The sequence below is a fragment of the Notamacropus eugenii genome, chromosome 5 (assembly GCF_028372415.1).
Source record: "Notamacropus eugenii isolate mMacEug1 chromosome 5, mMacEug1.pri_v2, whole genome shotgun sequence".
In the NCBI taxonomy this organism is placed as follows: Eukaryota; Metazoa; Chordata; class Mammalia; order Diprotodontia; family Macropodidae; genus Notamacropus; species Notamacropus eugenii.
This window is the reverse complement of record NC_092876.1, coordinates 66,410,615-66,436,853: the sequence shown is the minus strand read 5'-3', so window position 1 is coordinate 66,436,853 and position 26,239 is coordinate 66,410,615. Positions and strand designations below refer to the sequence as shown.

At 44.9% G+C, this 26,239-nt stretch overlaps 1 protein-coding gene across 1 annotated transcript in view; it reads right to left on the bottom strand.

The window, feature by feature from the left end:
* MAN1C1 (mannosidase alpha class 1C member 1) overlaps positions 1–26,239 on the bottom strand; it is a 214,019-nt gene that overhangs the window by 30,265 nt on the left and 157,515 nt on the right. Inside the window, 3 exon segments of the mRNA XM_072609372.1 lie at positions 1,643–1,766; positions 15,020–15,114; positions 25,231–25,311. Of these exon segments, the coding sequence (XP_072465473.1) occupies positions 1,643–1,766; positions 15,020–15,114; positions 25,231–25,311 (300 nt within the window).

Below are 26,239 nucleotides of genomic sequence, written 5' to 3'. Positions count from 1 at the left end.
AGGAGGGGGGTCCCTAGGCTTTACTAGACACTGACAGAGGGGGCCAGGACATGCCAAGGGCTCCAAACCCCCGGCCCACAACCTCCTCACCAACCAGCCATCTAGTCTCTGCCTGAAGACTTCTTGCAGACAAAGAGACAAGAGACATTTCCTGATTCTCTCTCCTCCCCAGCATTATTAGTTTGGATTTGAGGTTAATGGGGTGCTACAGAAGGGATGCTAAAGCAGAGGCCCTGGGTTCAAATGCTGACTTGGTTACTCTCTCTTTATAACACCAGAACAAGCAACCAAAACTCTGGGTCTCAGCTGCCTCCTCTTTAAAATGAGGACGTAGGAGTAGATGCCCTTGAAGGTTCCCTGCAGCTCTAGAGCTGTGATCTGTGGTCCCACAAGAAGATCTGGGTTTGAATCCTGCTTCTCACACATAGTGTCTGTATCACTTCATCTGTCAGTACCACCAAGTACTCTCCAAGACCATCAACTGAAGAGCAGGGAGCTTTCTACACTGGTAGGGTTTCCTCACTGGGAACTGCCTATACTTATGAAATCCCAGATCTGGTTTGATGATGTGCATGCATGCATGTGCACACGCACACATACACACTATCTTTATGTATAGTTGCATACATAGACATATATTTGTGTATATAAGTACACATGTGTAGACATACATAAATATAAATGCACATATGTGTAATGTGTGTATGTTTGTAGAGAGAGAAAAAGTGAGAGAGGAAGAGAGAGAGGGGTATGGAGAGAGGGAGAGAGAAAGGAGGAAAAGAGAAGAGAGAAAAACAGGAGAGAGAAAGAGAGGAGAGAAAGAAGAGAGAAGGGAGAGAGAGAGAGAGAAGAGAAAAGGAGTAAAGGAGGAGGGAGGGGAAGGGAAAGAAAGAGACAGATGGACAGAGAGAATTGACTTCTCTGCACGCTATTTCCCCCTGCTAAAATGTAAGGTCCTTGAAGGCAGGGGCTGCTTCCCTTTTGTCCTGGTATCTCCTGTACCTAGCACTAGTTCTCCACATACAGCAGGGGAGCTTGTTGAGTTGAATAAATGGCTCTGATGTGGAACTCACTACCTATCGAGGTAGCTCCTTCCACTTTTGGCCAGCTAAATAACCAAGCAACAGATGAACATCCTGAGCCAGTGAGCACCTGCTCTGTAATGGTATCTTTGCCAACGCCGAGCAAACACGGGTGCTGGCATGGCTGCCACAGCTCTGAAAACAGAGCCCAGTCTGCAAAGTCGCACCTTCTCCAAGCCCCGCAGCCTAGAACACTCGCTCTTTGCACCAGGGGCCAGTTCCTGCTAAGCTGAGCCGATGCCTCAGACTTGCGCTGTGGCATCTCGCTCAGATGCACATATGGGCTCCTACCCCCAAGCTAAACCAGCCTGGTGCAGATTTTCCCCTTAGCGAAATTCCCTGGCTTTTCCCATACCTCTCCTGGGGGCTCCCTGAGCCCACCCTCCCCAGCACCAGCTGGCACCCAAAGGGGCATGTGTTTCATTTGTGTCTAGGGAGATAGGCATCTTTCCCCCGTACCCCCACCAGAGGGGCAGATGAGTTTCCCTATTGCCCAGGTGAAAGGGTGGGACACAAGCCTTGGCACCACCCAAAGGCGAGGGGCCTCTTCTAACACTTGCCTTTCTAGCGAAGATCGGGTTGCCAGAGATCTTGGTGAGGTGCAAGAACTCCAGGTGTAGGGATCCAAACTCTGCCAGGATGCTGCTCCCCAGAGACGCCCAGCCCCAGGTCCTGCTGACGCCGCTGTAAAGAAAGAAGCAGCCACCATCACCATCACCTGACTTCTCTTGTATCCCTTTACAGGTGAGCCTTAGGCAAGTCACTTAACCTTTGAGCCTCAGTTTCCCCTGAAGAGACTTCCAAGCTTACCTTCTCCAATACCCTCATTTTAAAGATTCCAGAATCCAACTTCATACAAGTAAAAAGCATTAGAGGTAAGATTTGAACCAAGGCCCTCTGACTCCAGCCCCAGTGGGCTTTTCCCCATACCATGCTGCCTTCAAAGAGCCTATGGTCACTTCCTGCTCTCAATATTATGATCTTATGACTCAACTATAAATGGTATGGAGTACAAATATAATCCTACCCATTCTACAAATAAGGAAACTGAGGTTCAGAGAGGAGAAGTGACTTGTCTAAGCTCATACAGATAATCATAGCCATTAGCTTTCCAGCTGACCAAATGCTTAACATCTGTTTTCATTTGATCCTTACAACAACTCTGTGAGCCAGGGAGCTCAAGGATTATTATCCTCATCCCACAGAAAGGAAGTGGACCTTTCTAGGGTCACAAATCTAATAAATGGTGGAGATTCCTGATCTCCCAACTCCAAGTTCATGACATGACCTTGCCCACGAAGCTGTTGGTTCTATCCAAGGAGCTCCCATAAGTACTGGGGGTGTGGGATCTAAAAGGGCCCAAAGACAGAAGTACAGAAACCAGAAGCATGAGCACAGTAAGCCTCTAACTCACCCAAAAGCTCTACTAAATTCACCAGGAATACAGAGATCAAGTCCTCTTCCCTCCAGTACCTAGGCAGACAAATCTCCCAGCTGCCATCAGGCATCTACTTGTTCAAAATCAGAGCCTCGCCTTATGACAGTCTATTTAGCCAAAGCTGTCTCCCAGAGGAAAGTGCATAAATCCAATTAGTCCAACAAACTTCTTCGGTGTGGAGTAGTAGAAAGGGTCTTTGGCTCAAGAGTCAGAAGACCTGGGTTCGAGTCCAGGTTTCAATATTTACTGACTACATTACTTTATGTTAGTCATAGGATTAATTGATCGGGTCCTCTGACTCAAGATTTAGTGTTCTTTCCACTGCCCTACACTGCCTTTTCAAATCACTTTATTTCTCTGGGTCTCAGTTTCCTCATCTGTAAAAAGGTAATAATAATACTTGTAGAATTTCCTTCACAGGGTTGTCATCAGAATCTAGTGAGACAATATATTCAAAATGCCTCAGAAATAGCATACCCCATGTAAATGTGAGTTATTTGGTACAGAATCTGTTGTTAGGGTTGGGGAGTAAGAATAAACAATTCAATAAAAACTTATTTATACTTTGGGCAAAGCCATGTGTTAGATCTGGGGTGGCAAAAATGAAAACATGGCACAGTCTCTGCCTTTGAGGAGCACACAATTTAATTCAGGGTTTATGGTACTTATAAAAGGGGAAGGAAAGGGAAAAGCATTTATTAAACACCTAATATGTGCCAGGTACTTTACAAAGATCATCTCATTTGATTCTCACAACAACCCCAGGAGGCAAGTGCTGTTATCAATCTCATTTTATTATCATTAAGTCATATTTAGCCATGTCCAACTCTTGGTTACCCCATTTGGGGTTTTCTTGGCAAAGATACTGGAGTGGTTTGCCATTTCTCTAGCTCATTTTACAGATGAGGAAACTGAGGCAAACAGGATTAAGTGACTTGCCCAGGATGATTTAGCTAGTGAAAGTGTCTGAGGTTGGATTTGAACCCTTGAAGATGAGTCTTCCTGATTCCAAGCCCAGTGCTCTATCCATTGTACCACCTAGCTTCCTGAACATCAGTTAGCTCCATTTGGGGTTTTCTTGGCAAAGACAACTGGAGCAGTTTACCATTTCCTTCTCCAGCTCATTTTACAGTTGGGGAAATTGAGGCAAACAGAATTAAGTGACTAGTCCAGGATCACACAACTAGTAAGTATTTGAGGCTAGATTTGAACTCAGGTCCTCCTGACTCAGGCCTGGCACTCTATCCTCTGTGCCACCTAGCTGCCCCTCCTATGTTCCTCTTTACATGCTGCTAAATAGAGCTGAACAAATCATACACCCATGTTGACTAGGTCCACTTCAAATTTCTGTTACCTAATCTCAACTGGGACCTTACTGCACAAACAAGAAAGTCCTTTTACATCTCCCTAATCGTTCCTTATCCCACTCATCACAGCAGCTCTTGCAAACTTCCTCCTTTCTCCTCCTCAGGCTCCCATGGCATTCCCTCCCTCCACCCTGTGCTGAGAGCTCACCTCCTACTTCACTAAAAAAAAGAGGCTTTTCTTTGTAGAGAGAGCGCTTCCTCTTCTCCCCTCCTCCTCATTTCATGTCAGTTAGGCATCTTCCTCCACCATCTCCTCTTTCAATCTTTCTCAATAAGGAAACCCCTCTCCATGCACCCCTAATCCCCTTCTCTTCTGTCTCCTCCAGCAGATTGCCCCCTCACCTCTCAATCATCCCCATGCTTTAGCTCATCTTCAAACTTTTTATCTATCTACAAGCATACCCATACTTCTCCCCTCTTGTAAAAACCCTAACTTGGTTTGACCATCATCACTAGGTATCATTTTATATGTTGTGTCCCTTTCTTGACCAAACTCCTGAGACTGTTGTCTATGCTAAAGATATCCATTAGCTTCTGAAGGGGCATCTAGGTGGAACTGCAGTGGATACAGTGCCATACCTGAAGTCAGGAAGACTCATCTTTGTGAGTTCAAATTCAGCCTCAGACACTTACGAGTTGTGTGACCCTAGGCAAGTCTCTTCACCCTTTTGTCTCAGTTTCCTCATCTGTAAAATGAGCTGGAGAAGGCAATAACAAATCACTCCAGTATCTCTGTCAAAGGAAACACCAAATGGGGTTGTGAAGAGTTGGACATGACTGAACTATAGAAAACTCCTCAACCCTGTGTAATCAACTTTCAGCAGACTGAAGTGGCTCCCTCCAACACTTACCCAATGAGCTCTTAATTACCAAATTGAGTGGTCTTTTCTCAGTCGCTATCCTTTTGACCTCTCTGTAGATTTTGACCCTGCTGTTCATTATTTCTTCCTGGATACTCTCTCTTCTCCTGGTATCACTCTCTCCCGGTTCTCCTCCTACCTACTCCTTCTCCATCTCCTTTGTCCCTCCTCCATCAACATCAAGTCTACTACTGGGGGGGAGGGGTGTTCCCCCAGAGTTCTGTTCTCCTCCCTTTTTTGTTTTTCCTCCATATTCTCCCACTTGGTGATCCCATCAGCTCCCATGGATTCAACTGCCATTTATTTCTATGTAGGTGATTTCCAGATCTACATATTCAGGTCCAGTCTCTCTTGACTTCTATTCTTGTTTTACCAACTACTTTCTGAACATCGTAAATGGGACTTTCCTGAGTATGTCCGAAACAGGACTCAATGTCTGCTTTCCTAGACCTTCCCCCTTCCCTACTTGCCTATGACTGTTGAGGTACCACCATCCTCCCAGTTACCCCTCATCATCCTTGACTCCTCCCTCATGCTCAACATGTCACATCTTTTCATTTTTACCTTCCGGTCATCTCTACCATACTTCCATGTGTCTATCCTCCACAGCCATCATCCTCATTCAGGCTTTCTGATTGCTTCCCTACCTCATATCTCTTTCCCACCCTGAAGCCAACTTCCTTCAACTGCCAGAGTGATCTTCCTAAAGTACAAGGCTATGTCATTACCCGCCCTCCCCCCCAGTTAATAAACTCCAGGGGCTCCTGATTAACTCCCAGATCAACTGCAGAGTCCTCTGTTTGACTTCTAGAGCCCTTCATGACCTGGCTCCAGCCTGTCTTTCTGTTCTTCTGACACCCTGATCCCCTCTATATACTCTGTCTTCCAGTAACATTGGCTTCTTGCTGCGCCTTGACAAGGGACCTGCTCCTACTCCAGGCCTTTTCACTGGCTGCAGCCCATGTCCACAATGCTCTCCCTGGTCTCTTCTGCTTCCTAGATGTCCTGGCTTTCCTCAAGATTCAGCTCACTACTAGTGACTTCTCGCTAAGTTTCCATATGGACACATTCACTTGTGAGTTCTGTCAAGCAGGAGAATTTCCTAAGCAGTGCTCAGTGCAGTTTCTCACATATAGTCAGCACTTAATAAATGCCTGTTAACCGACTGATGTTCTACAGTCTAGCATTCTGTTTTAAGGCTCCTTCCTGCTGACACCCTGTGTTCTATTGGCCCTCTCATTTCTGACATTCTGTGTTCTAAGGATCCTTCCTGCTCTGAATTCAATGTTCTAATGTTTCTTCCTGCTCTATTCTAAGGTTCCTTTCTGCTATGATATTCTCTGTCTAAAGTCTCTCCTAGCTCTCATATTCTATGTTCTAAGGTTCCCTCCTGCTCAGACATACTATGATCTAAGATTCCTTTTGATCTTTAGAACAGAAATGTTCCAGCATTCTATGTTTTAAGGTTCCTTCCTGCTCTGACATTCTCTGTTCTAAGGTTCCTTCCTGAACATTCTCTGTTCTGAGGTCTCTCCTAGATCTGACATCCTATGTTCTAAGGTTCCTTCTTGTTCTGACATTTTGTCTTAAGGTTCCTTTCTTCTCTGACATTCTCTGTTTTAAGGTCTCTCCCAGCTCTGACATTCTCTGTTCTAAGGTTCCTTCCTGCTCCGACACGGTCATTTGACAGGGACTGGTTGACTTTAGGAAAGCTAGGACTAGGCATGAAAGAAATCAGGGTCTTTGTGTTCCAAAGCTTCCTCTTCTATAAAACATTCGCCACCTTGTCTCTTTCTAAGAGAGAGATAATCCAGACACTGGCCACAAGAACACTAAGAATTTACTAGAAGAGACTGAAATAACAACACTGGTGAAAACAGTAGCTTTAGTGAACACCCAGCCTTTCAAAGGACTTCACTTCTGCCACCTCCCCTCTTTCCTGAGGGTGTATTCAGGAAGCAGCAATCATTAATTAGCTTTATAGGCAGGAGGGAGAGTGGGAGGCTAAAAGGCCAGAGACTCAGAGGCGAGGCCAGAGGTAGAGCCTCCACTCACAGCTTATCCTGCTGCCTGGGTCATTTCTTTCCAAATGACTGCTATTAGCTGTTTTAGAATTAAAAGACCTTAAAGAGTGGTCCTTACCCAGAATCAGAAGCCTGCCTCTGGTGCCACCTGTCACAAGCCACTAGAAAAATAGACTAAACGAAACATCAGACCTGAAATCAGCCTTAGAATCCAGAAGGTCAGAGCTTGGAGGGGACTTGGGACATGGAATGTCACAATTGGGAGGGGCTCTAAGAACGCAGAATACTAGAGCTAGGAGAGGCCTTAGAACCCAGAATGTCAGAGCTGGGAGGGGCCTTAGGACACAGAATGTCAGAGCTTAGAGGGATCTTTAGAACATAGAACAGCAGAGCTGGGAGGAGCCTTAGAACAAAGCTTCCTTAGAGCAGGATTCTCTTTTCTATTTGTATCCTCAGCGCTTAGCACAATGATTGGTACACAGGAAGCACTTAATAAATACTTTTTAATCCATCCATCCATCCATCCATCCATCCATCCATCCATCCATCCAAACAGTAAGGATGATCCCACGTGAGAGAGAAGATTCTTCTACTGGGCAGGACTTTGAACTGCATTCGTCCAAATGATAGATTGGGAGACAGAGGACTCTCTCAGCTCTGCTACATTCTATTCATGTGATCTTGGGCAAATCTCTTTTCTCTGAGTGTTAGTTTCCTCCTTTATAAAATGAGAGGATTGGACTAGCTAGCCCTGGTCTCTTCTAGCTCAGGATCCTCTGATTCCATGACCTCTCCCCTTCTTCCCATCATGGTTAACTCCCATCTGGAGCACTGTGTACAATTCTGGGGGTCACCTTTTAGGAAGGTCATGGATCAGATTATGCAAAAGGGAGTGACAAGCACTGTTCTCTAACAGATGTTCCATTCATATTGCTTGAAGGTGTTTGGGACATTTAGCCTGTGAAAGTATGGGGGGATGGGGAGACACACAGATAGTCTCCACCTTCAGGCACTTGAAGGTCTGTCAAGTGGAAGTGGAATCAGTTGTGTTCTTTTGGTTCCCAGGGTGGAAACAGGAACAATGGGCGGAAGCTCCAGAGGCATATTTAGGTTGTTGTCTGGAGGAACTTCCGACAATCAGAATTGACCCAAAAGGTCGTGGGCTGACTGGGAAGGGGTGGTTCCTTGCTCCCTGAATACCTTCAGGCAGAGGACTGATGGCTATCTATGGAGTATTGCTGTATCCCATAAGATTCTGTCACTGCGATTTCTCTTTCCACATCTGGAGATGTTTTGGTGCCCTTGGGAGGTGGAGGGGGAGTGATTGAATAACTGTGTGCAAGTGGTCCCAGCCCTGGGGTTGACACATGGATCTTTTAGTGTCTGAGGGCCTGGGGGCTGGAGGCTGAACCTGGGAGGGGGGAGTGGCGGGAGGGACTGGGAACAGAGCCTTCACCTCCTCACCCTCCATCCCCCTACCCCAGTCCAAATCCAACCCTCCTTTGCAAGCTCCCAGCAGGGCAGGTTGCTAATGGGGATTCTGCCTTCAGATTTCAGCTGGAGCCAAACAGGTCAGAGAGCCTTGAGTGAATAATTGATGTGCCTGTGGTAATGAGGATCCCAAGGAAATTTCAAAGTAAGAGACAGTCAAGCAGCCTTTGGTTCTTATGCTCATGTGGCATGAAAGTTGCACACACAGCCCCCTCCCCAGTATGGGCTGTTCCCAGGGCAGAGCCCTCTTTAGCCATGAAGGGGACTGCGATGGTATTCAGATAGTAAAACGGGAGGGAGCGGTCCTAAGTAGAAAATATAAAGTCAGCTGGCTTCGGAGGTCTTCCCTACTTCCTTTTCAGGCACATCAGTGGCTTGAGAATTTCTGGAGGGAGGCGACCTGAATTTGAGACCCCCAGTTCAGATACTACTCCTTGTTTGATCAGGGGCAAGCCCAGGGGTGGGGAACCTGCAGCCTTGAGGTCACATGTGGCCTTCTAGGTCCTCAAATGCTAGATTCGGTCAAAGGACCTCACTTAAGGACCTAGAGGGCCACAGGTGACCTTGTGGCCCCAGGTTTCCCACCTTTGGGCAATCCATTTGAACTCCTTAGGATTTAGTTTCTTTCTCTATCAAATGGGCAAAGTTAAGATGCTCTCTCCCTACCTCAGAGCTGTAAGGAAGGTACTTCTGTCACTCTTTAAGATCCATAGGAATACATATTGTGGTCGTTGTCGTGGCCCGGCACTCCAACTATTTTCATAAGTACCATTCATGGCTTCTATTCCAAGGGCTGGTAAGTGGGGTAGCTGCCACTGCCAGGGTCCCCCCCAAAGCCCTGCCCTCCCACATGGGGAGAAGCATTTCGAATACCCACGGAAAGGAAAATGTCCTATCCTTGTTCTGCCTGACGTAGAAGAGCTGCTCAGCTCTCCCCCTCCCCAACCTGGATGAAGCTTCTTGTGGGGGGACTCAAGCCACAGGGCCATAGACTAAGAGCAGGAGGGCACTTGAAAGGACCTCCAGTACAACCCTCTTGTCTTATAGGGGAGAAAACCGAGGCCTAGAAAGGTAGAATGACTTGTCCAAGGCCATACAGCTATTGCAGAACCACGATCTGAACTTAACTCTGACTCCAAATCTAGAGCTCTCTCTCCTGTGAGGCAGCAAGGTGATGTAGCTGATTAAGGGCTAAGTCTGCAGTCAGGAATACGTGAGTTCAAGTTTGGCCTCAGACACTTATTAGTTGTGTGACCCTGGGTAAGTTCAACTTCTGGTTGCCTCAGCTTCCTCAGTTATAAAATGGATAATAACTATAAAATCAGGGATAATAATAGCACCTATCTCTCAGGCTTGTTGTGAGGATCAAATGAGAGAATATTTGTAAAGTGTTTAGTACAATGCCTGCATTGTCCTAGTAAATGATAAATGCTTCCTTCCGTGTCTCTCTTTCTCTCTCTCTCTCTCCCCCTCTCTCCCTTCCTTTCTTCCCCATGGGTCGCTCAATACCACAGAAAACTACTGGCCTGGAAGCTGGTACTCTCCCCAGAGCAAATTATTGCCATCAGTCACTCTATATTTATTATATTATGTATAGGCTGCCATTTATTCACTCCTGGTTCCCTTGGTGACAAGTTATGATGACAGAATGAGCCTCCTTTGGGCAACAGTGCATTAGAGCAAGAAACACACTGGCCTGGGGGTGAGGAAACCCGAGTCTGATTCCCAGGCCTCCCTCTAGCTCTCTGTGAGGCTTTGGAGAAGTCATTTCCCTCCTCTGGGGCTCAGCTTCCTCCTCTGCAAAATGAGAAAGATGGACTAGATAATCTCTGAGGGTCCTCCCACATCTGACATTCTGTGTTCTAAGACCCCGCCCAGCTCTGACATTCTGTTTTCTAAGGGCCCTCCCAGCTCTGACATCCTGAGTTCTAAGAGCTCTCCCAGCTCCAACATTATTCGTTTTAAGGACCCTTCCAGCTCTGACATTCTGTGTTCTAAGGGCCCTCCCAGCTCTGACATCCTAAATTCTAAAGGCGCTCATCAGTTTAATACTCCTTTATGAACATCCCACCAGACCTCGCTCCACACCCACAGCTTCAGGGTCCTGGCATAGTTAGCTAGCCAGCCTGACTCTGAATTCCAGTTCCTTGCTACCAGGACTTTTGCTGATTATTCTCTGTCTTGACTTGCCCACCCCCTCAGGTTGATGTTAGCCACATGTGCTAGAATCCATCAGCCTTCCTCTTTGAAGAGCAGAGTCTGGGCTTCTTCTGCCCTCCGTAGGAGGCATCCCTGACACTTGGCAGGATGGAAGGAGGAAGCGTTTTGAACAGCTGAATATCTTGCCCATTAAAGAAAGAGGAATTTCTGCCAACAAATCTGCATCCACATACATATGTATACATAATCCCCTTCCGCCCCCACTGCACCTCAGAAGATGGAGAGCTCTGAAAATAAATATTCTTTCTTTATCAGAAATGTCAGTAAGGGTCTGTATTAAACAAGTACTTCTTGAGATTCAGAGGTGGCTGACAGCAAAGAGGGTCCAGTCGGATCTCTTGGAGATTAGGGGCTGGGAAGAGAGATTCACAGATGGCTAAGAGGGGTGGATGAGATCTAAGGCTCCATGTATTAGTCAGGCCCAAAGCAATGAGGGAGGTGAGGTGCATTTCACTGCCAGAACCCGGCACATGAAGGTCAGAGGAATAGGTAAAAGGTCTTCTGAGCTGACATTCTGGATATATTTCCTCAGTCTTGGTGCTCATGGCCAAGGGATCTCAAAACAGGTCCCAGGTGACCATGTCCAGCTCCAGTGATAATGGCTTCCCACTGCAACCCCTTCTGTGGTGTTGAATTCAAATATAAATAGATTCCTGCAGGCCACATATTGACTTAGAAAACCCACATTAATATCTCTGTTGTATTGTATTTTTATTTATTTTGTAAAACATTTCCCAAAGACATTTTAATTTGGTTCAGGTCACACACAGGGACACTTATTCTGTACACCATTGCCTGACTCACGTCTCTCATGCATGGATCTGGTCATGGTACTCCTTGACTCTGAGTACTTCAGTGATTCCCTGTTGCCCACCAAACAGAAATCCAAATTCCTCAGCTTATCGTTCAAGGCTCTTCATAATTTGGTGCTACCCTAACCTTTCACATCGTGCCTCATTCTTCCTCTAGGCTACAATCGAACTGCCTTCTGAACATTCTGTACAGTCTTCACTTTCTCTTTGCTCAGATTGTTTCAAGTGCCTGGAATTTTTATCTTCCACTTGCTGAAAACCTACTCCTCATTTAAAGCCTAGTTAATATGCTACCTCCTCCATGATGTCTTCCCTAATGTCCTTCACTTCTACCAATTAGTGATGATCATTTCCTTCTTTTCTACTTTGGAGCCTGACCTCCAACCTTGTCATTCAACTGAAACTCCTCTCTTCAAAGCTACTGGCAATCTCATGGTTGCACTTTTCTTAGTCATTCTCCTTGACCTCACTGTAGCATTTGACGTTGCTCATCACCTCCTCCTGGATGTTCTCTCCTCTCTAGGTTCTCATAACCCTTTCTCTCTCTCTCCTCCCCCCTCTTCTACTCTCTCCTCCCCTCCCTTTCTCTCCCCTCCCCTCCCCCCCCACCTTCTCAGTTACTTTAGCTAGATCTTCAGCCACATCTTGATCCACAATGTGGGTCCCCCAAGGTTCAGTCCCGGGCCCTCTTCTCTCTCCCTCCTCACTCACTTGGCAGCTTCCTCAGATCCCATGGGTTTAATGAACATTTATGTACAGATGATTCCCAGATCTACATCCTCTCACTCCTCCAATTATTACATGCTGACTTATCTTTTCCATGCTGTATCCTTCCAGTAGGATGTAAACTCTTTGAGGGCAGAAGCAATTTCATTTTTGTCTTTGTACCTGTGGTAACCATCATGGTGCCTGTCACACAGGAGGCACTTACTAAAGGCTTGCTGAAGTGATGATTTATGGAAGGACATAAGCAGTAATTAAAGGACTTCTCCCTTATACCCACCTACCCCTTCCTCATTTTGTAGTTGTCTCATAGGGTGAGAGGCAGCTTAGTATAGTGGAGAGAATGCACATCTCAGAGCCAAGAAGACCTGAGTTCAGGTACCCCTTGTGACATCTATTGGCTGTGTGACCCTGGCCTTACCCATTCAGTCCTCTGGGCAGTTCTCAAAGACCACAAAATACAGAGAGTAGTAATAATAATAATTCATATTTATATGTCACTTACTATATGCCAGGCACTAGTGCTAAGTCCTTCATAATTATCTCATTTGATGCTCACAACAACCCTGGGATAGAGGTGCTGTTATTATCATCTCTATTTTATAGGGGAGGAAACTGAGGCAAACAGATGTCAAGTACCTTGCCCAGGATTACACAGCTAGTAAGTGTCACAGGTCAGATTTGAGCTCAGTTCTTCCTGACTCCTAACCTGTATTAATGGAGGGAATTTCCTTTTCTGGGAGTTCTCTAGACCAGCAAAATCTCAGGTCCAGTCCTTCTCTCTCTAGAGGATTATGGGTAAGATCTGAAAAGGGCCTCAGAGGTCATCAAATGTAACCTCATCATTTTAGAAATGAGAAAACTGAGGTTTGTAGAGATGATGGGACTTGCCCATAAGTGTCTTCAGAGAGATTCCAATCTAGGGCTTCCCAATTCTAAGCTGGAGGTTCTATCCATTCTATCGCCTACCTTTCTGTACCTGTGCCTCAGTCCTCTATGACCATGAGCTTCCTCAGAGTGCCATGAGAGGCAGTGCAGCCTAGTGGACAGGGGTCAGGAGGCCTTTAGTTCAAAGTTCTCCTCTGATGCTTCCAAGCTGCATCTCCACAGGCCAGTTACCTAACTTTCTGAGCCTCAGTTTCCCCATCTTTAAAATGGAGCTCATAACACTTATAGCGAGCAGTACCTCACAGGGTTGTGGTTAGGCTCAGATGAGATGATGTATGCAAAGTTCTTTGTAAACTGTGAAATGCTAAATAAATGTCAGTTTCCATTATTATCATCTCCCTTTGTATCCCCATCATGGAGCACGAGGGCCTTGTGGACAGCCTGATAAATGTCTGTTGATTTGCATTGAGTTGAGGGTCCCCACCAAGGAAATCATGAATCAGAAAAAGTAAGAAATGTTAATGCCATCTCTCCCCAAACACACACACACACACACACACACACACACACACACACACACACACACACACACACACCACGTTCATCTTCCCAGATGCTGCTTTTGTCTTTGTTGGCCATGGAGAGAAAAGTAGTTGGCATTATCTAGCATTTCTGCCAAATTCTGGCTAATACTGTTATCTGGTGGATAACAACAACTCTCTTGTTTATAGAATATTAAAGTCACCAAAGAATTTTCCTTACAACAAACCCACATAGGTAGAAGTAGAATTGTTGTCATATTGTAAGTGGAGAAACTGAGGCATAGAGTGATGAAGTGGCCTCCCCAGTGTTCCATAGTCCATAGTTCCATAGGGTAACAGGTGTGGGGAACCTGTGACCTTGAGGCCACATGGGGCCTTCTAGGTCCTTGGGTGCAACCTTTTGACTAAGTCCAACTTTTATAGAACAAATCCTTTTATTAAGGGGATTTGTTCTGTGAAGTTAATTTTTTTCTACCAGATAAAGTTCAAATTCCAAAGTCCTATGCAATGACAAGCCACTCTACTTCTCATTTTCCCCTTTCCCTCACCCCATGATCCTACCAAACTGAATTGACTCCTGGCCATCCCTCACATGTCCTATGGTTTCATATCTCCACATCTTTGCTACATCAATAATACTCTCTCTGCTCCAGTATCCACTGTTAAAACCCTCCTTCATCTTCACTATATAGCTCTTCCAGGAGCCATCTTTGATCTTTCTCACCAAAAGTATTATTTCCTTTTCTTATCCTTAAATTTGTAGCTTTTTTACGTACCTATGTAATGCCCTATTTTGTATTATACCTATGGATATTGTGTTGTATTTCCCTAGTAGGTTCAAAATTCATTCATTCAACAAACATCTATTCATATATCACATATCATATATAGCAAACATATGTTTATACACACACACACACACACACACACATACACACGTACAACACCCAGGTTGTAAGCTCCTTGAGAGTAGATGTTCTTTCTTAAGTATAATTATATCTCTAGTGCCAAGAATAATTCATGCCAATAAACATCTATCAAGTACTTATTATGATCTAGTGCTATACTCTGCATAGAGTAGGCACCCAATACATTTCTCTTAACTTGAATGGAATGATTAGCAGAGGAGCTGTCCATGCAAGAGTACCCAGGGGGCTTCCTAGTCTGAAAGGAACAGCATTAGCCTATTAGTTTGGGTGACTTGGGTTGGTTTTTTTAAAATTAATTTTATTTTTAATTTATAAAATAAAACAAACATTTCTATAACACTGTAAAACAAAACAAAGACATGAAACTATTATGTATAACTTGCTATTCTTTTAAAATATATAATAGAGTTATGTAACTTTCTTTTTTCTTCAAGGACTCATTAAAAAGGGTTCCCCACAGGCTTCTTCACTCCCCACTTCAGCAGCTGGCTGCCAGCTGTCATGGAAAGGAGGAGGGGTAAGCCATGACTACCCCTCTAAGCCACTTTGCTTCAGCCCTGTAGCTAACTCAGTCTGTGGCATGAGGAATAGACCCCCCAGGAGAAGAAGATAACCAGTGCCAACACTGGCAGATGGTTCCTACCTCCCAAAGTTTACCATTCCCCGGGGGATTCCAGTGGGGGTGTTGAAGGCTGGCAGAAGCTTTTCTCCAAGTCTGATGACCTTCTCACGGAAGACCTGCAAAAGAAGGTTTAAGATAGCTTGCTGAACCGTAGAATTAGCAGGATTAGCTCATTGGTCCGGAATGTGTCTATGGCTGAATGAATTTACTCCTAATCCCATGAAAGTCAGAGATAAAGAGACCCTAGAAGGAATAATAGAATATGGCAGTCATCTATCTACAGAAGGTCTATAGCACTCCATGGCAGAGAAATAGCAGTAACAATCATGGCGGGCATTTTTATATCACTTTTAGACTTGCAAAGTGTTTTACATAGATTAGGTCTTCTGAGCTTTACAGCAACCCTGGGAGACAGGTACTACTGACTTGGCATAGTACCTGGCACACAGTAGATGCTATAGAAATGCTCATTCCCTTCTCTTCCCTATGAGGAAATGGGTACTCAGAAAGGTTAAGTGACTTATCCATGATCACACAGTTGGTGTCATGAGTAGGATTAGAAGCCACAGATTCCTGTCTCTGAGTCTAGCACTCCTTCCATCTCTTTCTGGGACATTATACTACACTGCCATGCCAAAGGAAGACTCTAAACCTGAACTATGAACAGCTGGCTAATACTGAGGACTGGGGGTGATGTACTGGGGACTTTCTGAATGGTCACATGTCACATCCAGTTGTCACAAGCCACTTGTCAAAATCATGAAAATCATTTTACAAAGGTGTCCCTATAAAGTAGCCAGTACAAGTATTGTTATTCGATTAATCAGTAAACATTTGTTGAGCACCTACTCTGTATGTTCCAAGCACTAGACAAAGTACTGGGGATACAAAAAGAGACAAAAGACGTTCCTTGTCCTCAAGGAGCTTACAATTACATTTCCATTTTATAGAAGAAACTGAGGCTAGAGGGGTGGAGGTGTCAGAGCCAGCATTCCAACCTGTGTCTTCTGACTCTGAGTGCCCTTTCCGCTCCCTTGGGCCACACGATTCAGAACAAGTCATGAGGCAGCTTGGCCAAGAGGCTGATCACAGGGATTGTATTTGCTTAGCTTCTTCTCTCTCCTATTCATGAAGAGAATATCAATCTAACACTTTCCAGTTTGCAAAGCACTTTACAAAGATCTTGGAGTTAGAGCTGAAAGGGATCCCAGAGGTTATCGAGTTCAATTCCTTCATTTTACAGGTGAGGAAATTAAGGCTCAGGGAGGTTAAGTAGCAAATGTCAGAGGCAGGATTAGAACCCAAGTCCTCTGACTCCAGAGTCAGTGATTTTTCCTCCATAATTTGATCCTCACAACAACACTGTGAAGTAGATGCTACTATCATGCCTCATTTTACAGATGAGGATACTGAGAAGCAGAGACATGAAGTGATTTGCTGGTAGCCACATAGCCTTAAAGTTGGATTCAAACCCAGGTCTCACCTACCAAGTCCAACACTCTTTCCACTACATCAAGCTGGAAGAAGAGCGTAGTAAGAGGAAAGTCTTTATTTCACTTGGTATTCTGAGAAGGGTAAGTGGCTGAACACAGATCAGCTCTTTCCCTTCTTTGAGGACATTCTTTCTCACTTGGGAGCCATTGTTTCTGTGAGCCTCCAGTGATACTCATGCTTTTTTTCTGGTGCCTCCAGGTGGCACATGGTCATTAAATTGACGCTAGCAAAGCATAAATTCTTGTACCCACTATCAAGATGGAGAGACTAAGAGGACAGGCCTGGGAATGTATTGAAAGTCTGATACCCTAGCAGATCTAGCCTAGCAAAGGGCCAAGAGGCTCCTCCTATGTAATTTGACCCTACAAGTTACATTTTGTTCAGCTACAGCAACCCCTGAAATCACTGCCTAAATGCACTAAATGCATGAGGGCCTATAACCTGTGTTAGGCGCAGCAGCCCACTTGAAGGAAGGAAGTCAAAATCCTAGAAATATAAGAAGTATGTTTTCTCCCCTTACCAGATTATGTGCTCCACTGAACCAGGGGCCCTGCTGTATTTCATCTATGCATCTCACACAAGAGATAGTGCATAGAGTAGGTGCTTAATAAACCAGCAATGGACCGAATTGGTCCCGAACCAGCTGAGTTCCAGGGGCTACAAAACATGCCTATGGAAGAGAAACTCAGTCTCTCGCTATTGCCTGCCTGATGGCAGCTGTTTCTGTTTGCAAAGGGGTGGGGAGAATAACTCAGCTTTTCCTGGCATACACTCACACCAAGATCTGCTTGAAGAGTACAAAAAGTGAGAAACTTAGAATCACAGGATGTGAATTTTAATTTTAGCTCTGGAAGCTAAGTAACTCATTGGATGGAGCACCAGGCCTGGATTCAGGAAGATCTGAATTCAAATCTGATCCCAGATATTTACTAGATATGAAATACTGGGCCAGTCACTTAACTACCTCAGTTTTCTCAACTGTAAAATAAAGATAATAATAGCACCTACCTCCCCGGATTGTTTTGAGGATCAAGTGAGATAATAATTGTAAAACAGCACAGTGCCTGGAACACATTAGGTGCATAATAAATGCTTGTTCCTCCCTCCCCAGTCCCTGTTATTCCCTGTGTGACCTTGGGAGGTTGCTTAACAGCTCTGGGTCTCTGTTTCTTCCTCTGAAAATGAGAAAGTTGGACTAGATCATCTCTTAGGTTCATTCCTGCTCAATAGCTATAACTCTACAGTCATCTACAAAGCCCCTCTAGGTGGCCCTTTATAAGATCCTGTACATTTTAAGATGAAGAAAACAAGGCCAAGGGAAGCTTGAAGTAACTTCCTCAAGGGCTTGGGGATAGTAAGTAACAGAACTGCAGTCTGAACTCAGGTCTTGTGACTCAATTCATGACAGTTATCTTTGGAGCATTAGCTCCTTGCCCTTTTCAGAGTGCAGAAAGGTTTTCTTCATCTCCATAGTTCTGGGAGATGTGAGGGCAAGCATCCTACTGGCAGGACCTTGCCATGATGGGAACTCTGTCCTTGCAGCTTCCAGGAGCTGGTTTCTGTATTCCTGGTATTATAATGTGCCTTGCTCCTGGCTACTGCTGTTGCCCCACTGGTGCAAGGCAGGGCTATCTTGTTCAGCACCATGGCCAGAGGTAGCACCTAAGCTAAGAGCAGAGCTGATTCAGCACGACTGCAAGAAACAGTGCTGAGTCACTGGCAGTTGAACTTATTGTTCATCCCCAAGATGGGCCAACAGTGGTAGCATATGATGAGAGACTTAAGGAGAGAAAGAGCAGCAGGGTAGATGGGCTGTAACAGACTGAGGGCTACTGTGGAACCCTGTGGCTTGATCCAGCTGTTTGCAGGTGACTGAGATGGAGGCAAGCTTTTCGGTGTGGGCAGGTGGAAGGGCATCAATGGGATTCACTGTGTCTCTCATAAGTACTAAATAAATGTTGTGTCTGTGTACATATGTATCTATCTACTTACTTGTTTATCTGTCTCTGCTTCTCTGTCTATATATCTACTTCCACCTCTCTTTCTCTACCTCTTTCTCTCTCATCTATCTACCTACCTATTTATCTACCTACCTACCTTCTTCTCTATTTCTATCTCTCCTCTACCTTCCTCATCTCTTCCAATCTACCTGTCCATCCACCTATATCTGTCTATTTATCTATGCCTCTCTTTCTATTCCTATCAATTTATCCATTGATCTCTCTCCATTTCTCTGTCTACCCATCCTCCTCTCTCTCTTCTTCTATCTCTTCCTCTCTATCCATCTACGTTTCTATCTCTTCCTCTCTTTTTCTACCTACTCTTTACCTATCTACCCATCCATTTACCTTTGTCTATAATATCTACCCACCTCTTTCTTTCTCTATCAATCTGCTTGTCTCTCCTGAGATTTGGCTGTGTAGCAAAGTAAAGGAGGTGGTGTTTAGTGTCTGTTTCCTATCCCAGTATTTCTGTATATTATGACTGTACCTGGTACATCCCTGTCAGGTAAGCCAAGAGGATCAGGGGGGTTTATAATATGTGGTCCCATGCCCAGTGTTGTATGGGTTACACTAAACAGCTGATGAGGTTCCAGTTAAAGTTGAAATCAGAGGATTCTGAATATAATAGTGAAGTCTTCCTGATACACCTTAGGTTGAAAATTTAATATGGCAAATGTCTATAAATCTGCTTCATTAACCATGGGGTACATTTGAAAGCCCTGAACATACACATAGGAGAATGAGGTTTCTCTGTGGGTTTCTGCTGATCTGTGGGGTGTCAGAAGCATGAGAGGAATTAGGGGCCTGTCAGGGCTTAGACGAGCAAGGTAAGTAGTCTGGCCTAAGAACTGATTCTCTGACTTGTTTTTCCTGACTCACTCCTGGATTCTCTGATGCTGAGGCTCCACCCTCATCCACATATAGAGAGAACAAACCAGGACAGAGGCATCAACCGGGATATCTGTTTGGCTGATGAGATATAGGGGATAGTATCTGTTGGGTAAGACCAGGACAGGGTAGGTTAGGACAAGACTGAATAGAAAAACTGTGACCAGGCAAATGAACAAATTGTAGCCTGAGGAACATTTTCTAGAATGGAAGTTTTTTGAAACTTTCCAGAGGAAAAAATTTGGAAAGACTTACATGAACTGATGCAGAGTAAAGTGTGCAGAACCAGGAGAACACTGTACGCAGTAACAACAATACTGTGTGATGATCAACTGTGAATGACTTAGCTCTTCTCAGCAATACAATGATCCAAGACAATTCCAGAGGACTCATGATGAGAAATGCTATCTACCTCCAGAGAAAGAACTGATGGTGGCTGAATACAGACTGAAGAATACTATTTTCACTTTTTTCTACTTCCTTTCTTTCCTTCTTTTTTGTTTGAGTCTTCTTGCACAAAATGACTAATATGGAAATGTTTTACACATATAACCTATCTCAGATTGCTTACTGTCTCAGTTTTCTTGCACAAAATGACTAATATGGAAATGTTTTATATATATAACCTATATCAGATTGCTTACTGTTTCAGGGATACAATTTGGAACTCAAAACTTAAAAAAAAATTATCTTTACATGTAATTAGGGAAAAAATAAAATATTAATTAAATTTTTTAAAAAAGAAACTTTCCCAAGAGACAGTAATTGTGAATATTTGGCAGTTTAGATACGAACACTATTATATACAGTGTTATATACATATATATATGCATAGTGTTTTGAAAGTATACATGGAAATTAGAGAAAGTAGAAATGAGCTCTGATAATTAAAGGGTACAAGAAAAGCTTCCTGTAAGAGATTTTCCTAGAGCATTTTGTCTACAACTTTCAAATTTACTTCTGATGAAATATTGCTTTAATTATTTGAGCTTCTGTCTTATTTCAACCCCTAATCTCCTATCCACCACTACACTGTTGCTCCACAAGGGTAAGATCTTATCTGACTTTGACCCCCCAAAGTCCCCAGAGAAATTGGGTGCAGGGATGAATTATCGTCCCCATCACAAAAGCTAGCATAGGGCAGAATGAGTGTTCAGTTACAAGATCCTACCTCTACTATGAATTTCCTATGTGGTCTTGAATACATGACTTTCCTGCTCTGAGCCTTCATAGAATTACAGAATTCGAGAGATGAAAGGGGTTTCTGTGGCTATCTAAACTAATTCATAATTAAGAAGGATCCTTGACCTCACATGTAACAAGCGGCCATCCAGGAAGAACCCCTTCAATTTAAAGAGCCAAGTGTTATATAGTGATTTTACTTCTTTGAAATCTCAGTTTACAGATCTGTCAAATGGAATTGTTTCCACTTTCCATTTCTGAAGTCAAGGGGCGACCAACTTGTTAAGCAATTGGGCACAAAGTCTATTCCAAGTCAAAGCTGCATTAGGTTCATGGTATGGATTTTTAGATCACTTTAGAGTTTCTGAGCAAAAAGTGAGTTTGTTCTGCAGCAAAGGAAGGCTGAGGGATATAATAGCTCAGGTTTGGATAGGGATTACGTTTTGCAAATCCATTTATCTACGTGATTTCATTAAATCTTATGAGGTAGGTATTACTTCCTCCCCCATTTTACAGATGGGAAAACTAAAGCTGAGAAAGATTGTGTGACTTGTCTGGAGTCACACAGATTATAAGTGTCTGAGTCAGGATTTGAACTAAGATCTTCCTGATTCCAAGTCCAACCCTCTATTTTTGTGATGCCTAACTACATCTTTTCTCATTTGCTTGTGGCAAAGCCCTCTGCTTCTCAAGGTCACATGGGACATGTTGCACCGGACTGGGATGACCCAAGAGTCTCCTTTCCGTAAAGAAAGAGAGGAGGGGGACCTGGATCTTCCCCAGTTCTTCTCCCTGCAGCAAGGTCAGCTGACTAGCCTAGCACTGACTTCTGGATCCTGCCAACACCAGTCAAAGGCACACCCCAGCAGAGAAGTACCGAGTCAGAACTCCAGCCCCAATCTGGCAACTGTGGCAGACACACCCAGGCTTTTACTATCCAGGAGAAAAGTGTCTCTGAATATTGCCGGCTAGAGTTCTCTCAGAGAGGGAGCATCTCAGCACTTCCCACCAAGGGGAGAGGATCAGCCTTCTAGAGTCATTAAAAAAGGTCTCCCAGGCTGGTTCTTACCCCTTTGGGCAGCCCCTTCTGAACAACCAGGGTCCATTTCTGCAGGGGTTCTGCAAGCATGGGTATGGCCTGAGAGGACAGTATAATAATAACTGTCATTAACATAGGGCTTACTAAGTGCCAGTACTGTGCCAAGCGTTTTACAATTACTATCTCATTTGATCCTCACGTCAAGCATGGGAGGTTGGTGCTATTGTTATAAACCCCATTTTACAGATGAGGAAACTGAGGCAAATGGAAGTTAGGTGACTTGCATTGAGAGTCTGAGGTCAGATCTGAACTCAGTTCCTTCCTGATTCCAGAGCCAATGTTCTATCCATTGTGCCACCTAGCTGTACCTAGGGCTCTATATCTTGAAAACTAGTCATTCTGTTGACCTTGGATGTTATGAGTATTTGTGGTGGCAAACTGCCCAAGGTCACTCAGCTAGTAAGAACCAAAGGCAGAGTTTGAGGGCAGGTCTTCCCAGATCTGAGGCTATCTCTCTATCCAGTATACTTGCATCTATTAAAAATACTGTTTTCATGGTTTTTGAAGCAATGCTACATCTGGGCAACTGAGGACAAAAGACAGGTCTGTGATCATGGTATATTTCCACTATACTTTCATTGGATGAGTTCTCCAGGATATTTTGAGGACTGCTGCTACAATCATAACTATTGTCAGCAACCCTTCCGAAGTAGGCAGCTCAGAGTGATAGATATCCCCATTTCCCAGAGAACAAAATGGAGGCATGGTGGTGAAGTGACTTGCTTGCCTAAGGTCATAGAGCTGGTAGGAAACAAAGCCAGGCTAGAAATCTTGGCAGCCCCCTTATTATGGGTCCGTTGGGGGCAAAGAACTTTGCAATCTGTAACTTACTATCTGTAACTCATGAGAAACATGAGGGACTCCTCATATTCCTAGTGAATTTTGACCCCTGGTTTGGGGCACCCAGGCCTCCCTTCTGAAGGCCACCCCTAGGGAACCAGGACTTTGCCTTGTTCTAATCACTGACACTCTCAGAAAGGCAGAGGGCAGAGAAGGACAGAGTTGATAAAGTAACCCTTGAGTCCTAGTTCCGAAATTTCCCATTTCCTCCTGGCACACCCAGACATTAACTGGACAGGTGGCCAGACAGGTGCCTCTCCCACCCCTCATTTGGCGGTCATCAGGAGGCAGGGGAAATTCTGCTTTCAGGTGCCCTGAAGCCTGGCTTTCCCATCACGAATCATTTGGGGACAAATTGGTACAAGCAGTCATTTCTCCTCCGAAAATTGCATTTGATCATGAGAAGCCCGTTAGTGACTTAGGAGAAAAAGCCCAGCAGCTTTTACCTCCAAAACTGACACTGCAGCCCCGGCTGTCATCATAGTTCAGGGGAAGCAGGAAATGATTTTGTGGAGGACAGCTGTGTAGGTGAAGATTGATTTCTCTACAGCTTAACTGCCTTGGCCTCACTGCCCTTCCCAAGAAGCTGGGAAGTAATATTTGTCTCTGAATAGGGAGGAGGTGGGGTAGAGTTGAGACTGCTTCTCTAGAGAGGCCAAAAAAAATTAGATTAGAAGTTGTAACACACTGGTGGGGGAGGGCCAAATGGGGACTCCAGAATCCTAAGAGCCCAAAGGGACCTTATGATCATTGGGAGAAATCAGCTCAGAGAATTATAAACCTCTAGAGTGAAAAATGAGAGGGCAGCGTGGCCTAATAGATAGAGCTTTGGAAAGACTGGGGTTTGAATTCTACTCTAGACACTGTTTTACTGTGTGACCCTGAGTAAGTCACTTCTTTCTTTCAAAAGGCCTCCATTCCCTCATCCATAACACAAGGCAGTTGGACTTAATGCCTTCTAGGTCTTATGATCTGGACGTATGCTCAGAGAATCACAGAATTATAGGGTTGGAGAGGATCTTCTGAAGGGTAGAAGCTCTTTGAACTTGGAGTTCAAATACTGCCTTAGTCACTTGATAGCTGTGTGATTTTGGGCAACTTACTTCCTGTGTCTGGGCCTCAGTTTCCTCTTTCATAAAACCAGGGGGCTGGACTTGATAAGGGCTGAGGAGCTTTCCTAAATCTAAGATCCTCTGTGCTGTCTTCCACAAGTGGCCTCCAATGAGAGGGGCACTGTCCCTCCCCCCGCACTGTACTTACAAAACTCAGAGGATTTGTTGGCATTCAGCCTCAACCTGTTTTTTTTCCATTTCCCTTTGGGACTCTTGATCCTGCCATCTGGGAGCAAACACAGCAGGCCCGATCCTTCCCCCGTCCCCAATAGCCTTTTGCTTTTCTGAAGATAGCTCTCTCCTGTTTCTCACAGTCTTCTCTTTTCAAGGTAAGACTGGCTCCCAGCCAGTCCTCTGACCAGTCCTCCAGTGGCATGGATAGCAAGCCTTTTTTGGTCCCAGCTGCCTTCCTCTGTCTGAAAAGCCCGCCTCTGGATGCTTTCCTCTTTATCAATGTCCTTCCTAAAATGTGGCCCCCAGAAGTGAATAGTGCTCTCCAGGTGTGGTCTGATCAGAGCAGAGGGAAGAGAAGACACATTTATGTAATACCTACCATGTGCTAGTCACTGTACTGAGTGCTTTACAAGTATTATATGTCATTTGGTACTCACTTGGTACCTGGGAGGTAGGTGTGATTGTTATCCTTATTTTACAGGTGAGGAAACTGAGGCAAACAGATTAAGTGGCCTGCTTGGGATCACATAACTAGTAAGGATCTGAGGCTGGATTTGAAGTCAGGTCTTCCTGACTCCAGGGTTAGTCCTGTTCCCAGTTGCCTCTGGAGGGCAGAGGGACCATCACCTCTTGGTCCCAGGAAGTTATACCTCTCGATGCAGGACAAAATTACAGGATGTTCGTTAGGTCCCCCCATTCCACCATTGACTCATCTTGAGCTCACAGTTCCCTCACACCCTTAAATCTGTTTTTTTAAAAGAAACAGTTGCTTAAACACACCTCTTCATATTGCATTTGTGAAGTTGGGCTTTTTCAACTCAAGAGTAAGATTTCTCCCTATTACATTCCATTTTGGAAAAGCACACAGCAGCATCAGACAGAGAGCAAGTATTGCAGGGAAAAAGATCTGGGCGTGAATTCTGCCTCTTACACAAGCTCTCTGTATGACCTTGGACCAGTTATGCAGCTTCTCAGTGTTCTGAGGGACCTGCTCCCAGCAGATCCTGATCTGTGGTGATGGAGGGAATGTCTTCAAAAGGAGTTAGACCAATGGGAGCATAGGCCCAGTGTAACGATTTCGTTTAATTAGATGCAGTGGAAAGCCTGTCTGTGTCTTGACTTCTCAGGGTGTCAGCTTACTTATTTCAAAGTGAGAGGGTTGAACTAGATGATCTCTAAGGGCCCTCCCAGCTCTGACATCCTGTGTTCTAAGGGCCCTCCCAGCTCTGACACCCTGTGTTCTAAGGGCCCTCCCAGCTCTGACATCCTGTGTTCTAAGGGCCCTTCCATCTCTGACACTCTGTTCTAAGGGCCCTCCCAGCTCTGACATCCTGTGTTCTAAGGGCCCCCCAGCCTTGACACTCTGTGTTCCAGCTATTCAAGGCCTTCATATTTGTGAGAATCTGCAATCCCAAGCATCAGAGGTCTTGGCAGTCTTACCTCTTCTCCTGTCAGGTAATAGGCTGAGAGGAGTCCACCAATGTATCGAATGTTCACCTCAAATACAGAAGCATCTCCTTTCTGAAGTACAGGAAAAAGATCAGGAAGATATTTAGTGAATTTGGCAGCATGGCTGTGGTTAGACCTCTGGGACAATAGAGAGAGAGTTAAGCACGTCCACAATCCCCTCCTCCCCATCCCAAGCCCTCCTAACACAAATACACACACACACACACACACACACACACACACACACACACACACACACACACACACACACACACACACCTTCCCCAGACCAGATATCTCTGTGATACCCAACTTATTGAGATTTCTTGGCATTTCTTCTAGTTATGACAGGCCTTAGAGAAAGAAGAAGGAAAGGGTCTCCAAAGTCATCTGGTTCAAACCCATCTTCTGACAGATGGTGAAATGGAGGATCAGACAAGGAAGCCTGAGGTCACACAGCAAGGAAGCTGCAAAGCTATGATTTGAATTGGAGCCTGCTGATGCCAAACCGAAGGCTCTCTCCAGTCTGCCCAGCTCCCTCAGAAGGCACACACCCAATACACAGTTGTGGGTTTTCATGACAGGAAAGAGTGGGGTTGGGGTCAGACCCTGGCCTGGGAGGGCTCACAGCAAATCCCATGCTGGTGACTTGCCAAGTCAAGATGACTCTTGGCTCCTTCTCTAGGATGCCTGCCAGGCACACCAAAACAGGCACACTGATGCTTGGACCCTCTGCACTGAGTGCTGGGCAAGGAGGGTGCTGCTTTTCTCTCCTACTGACTTGGGCATGTCTGGCAAGCATGCTCTGAAACAGCTGCCCTGGAGGGCAAGCACAAGCCCACCTGAGTATTAGAGACACACAAGATCACACTTCTGGAGGAGGGAGGGACCATCTGGTCCATAGCTCATTTTACAGATGCGAAAACTGAGTCCCAGGGAAGTAAAGTGAATTTGGCCAAGGCCACGCAGGTAGCGAGTGTCAGATGCAGGATTTGAGCCC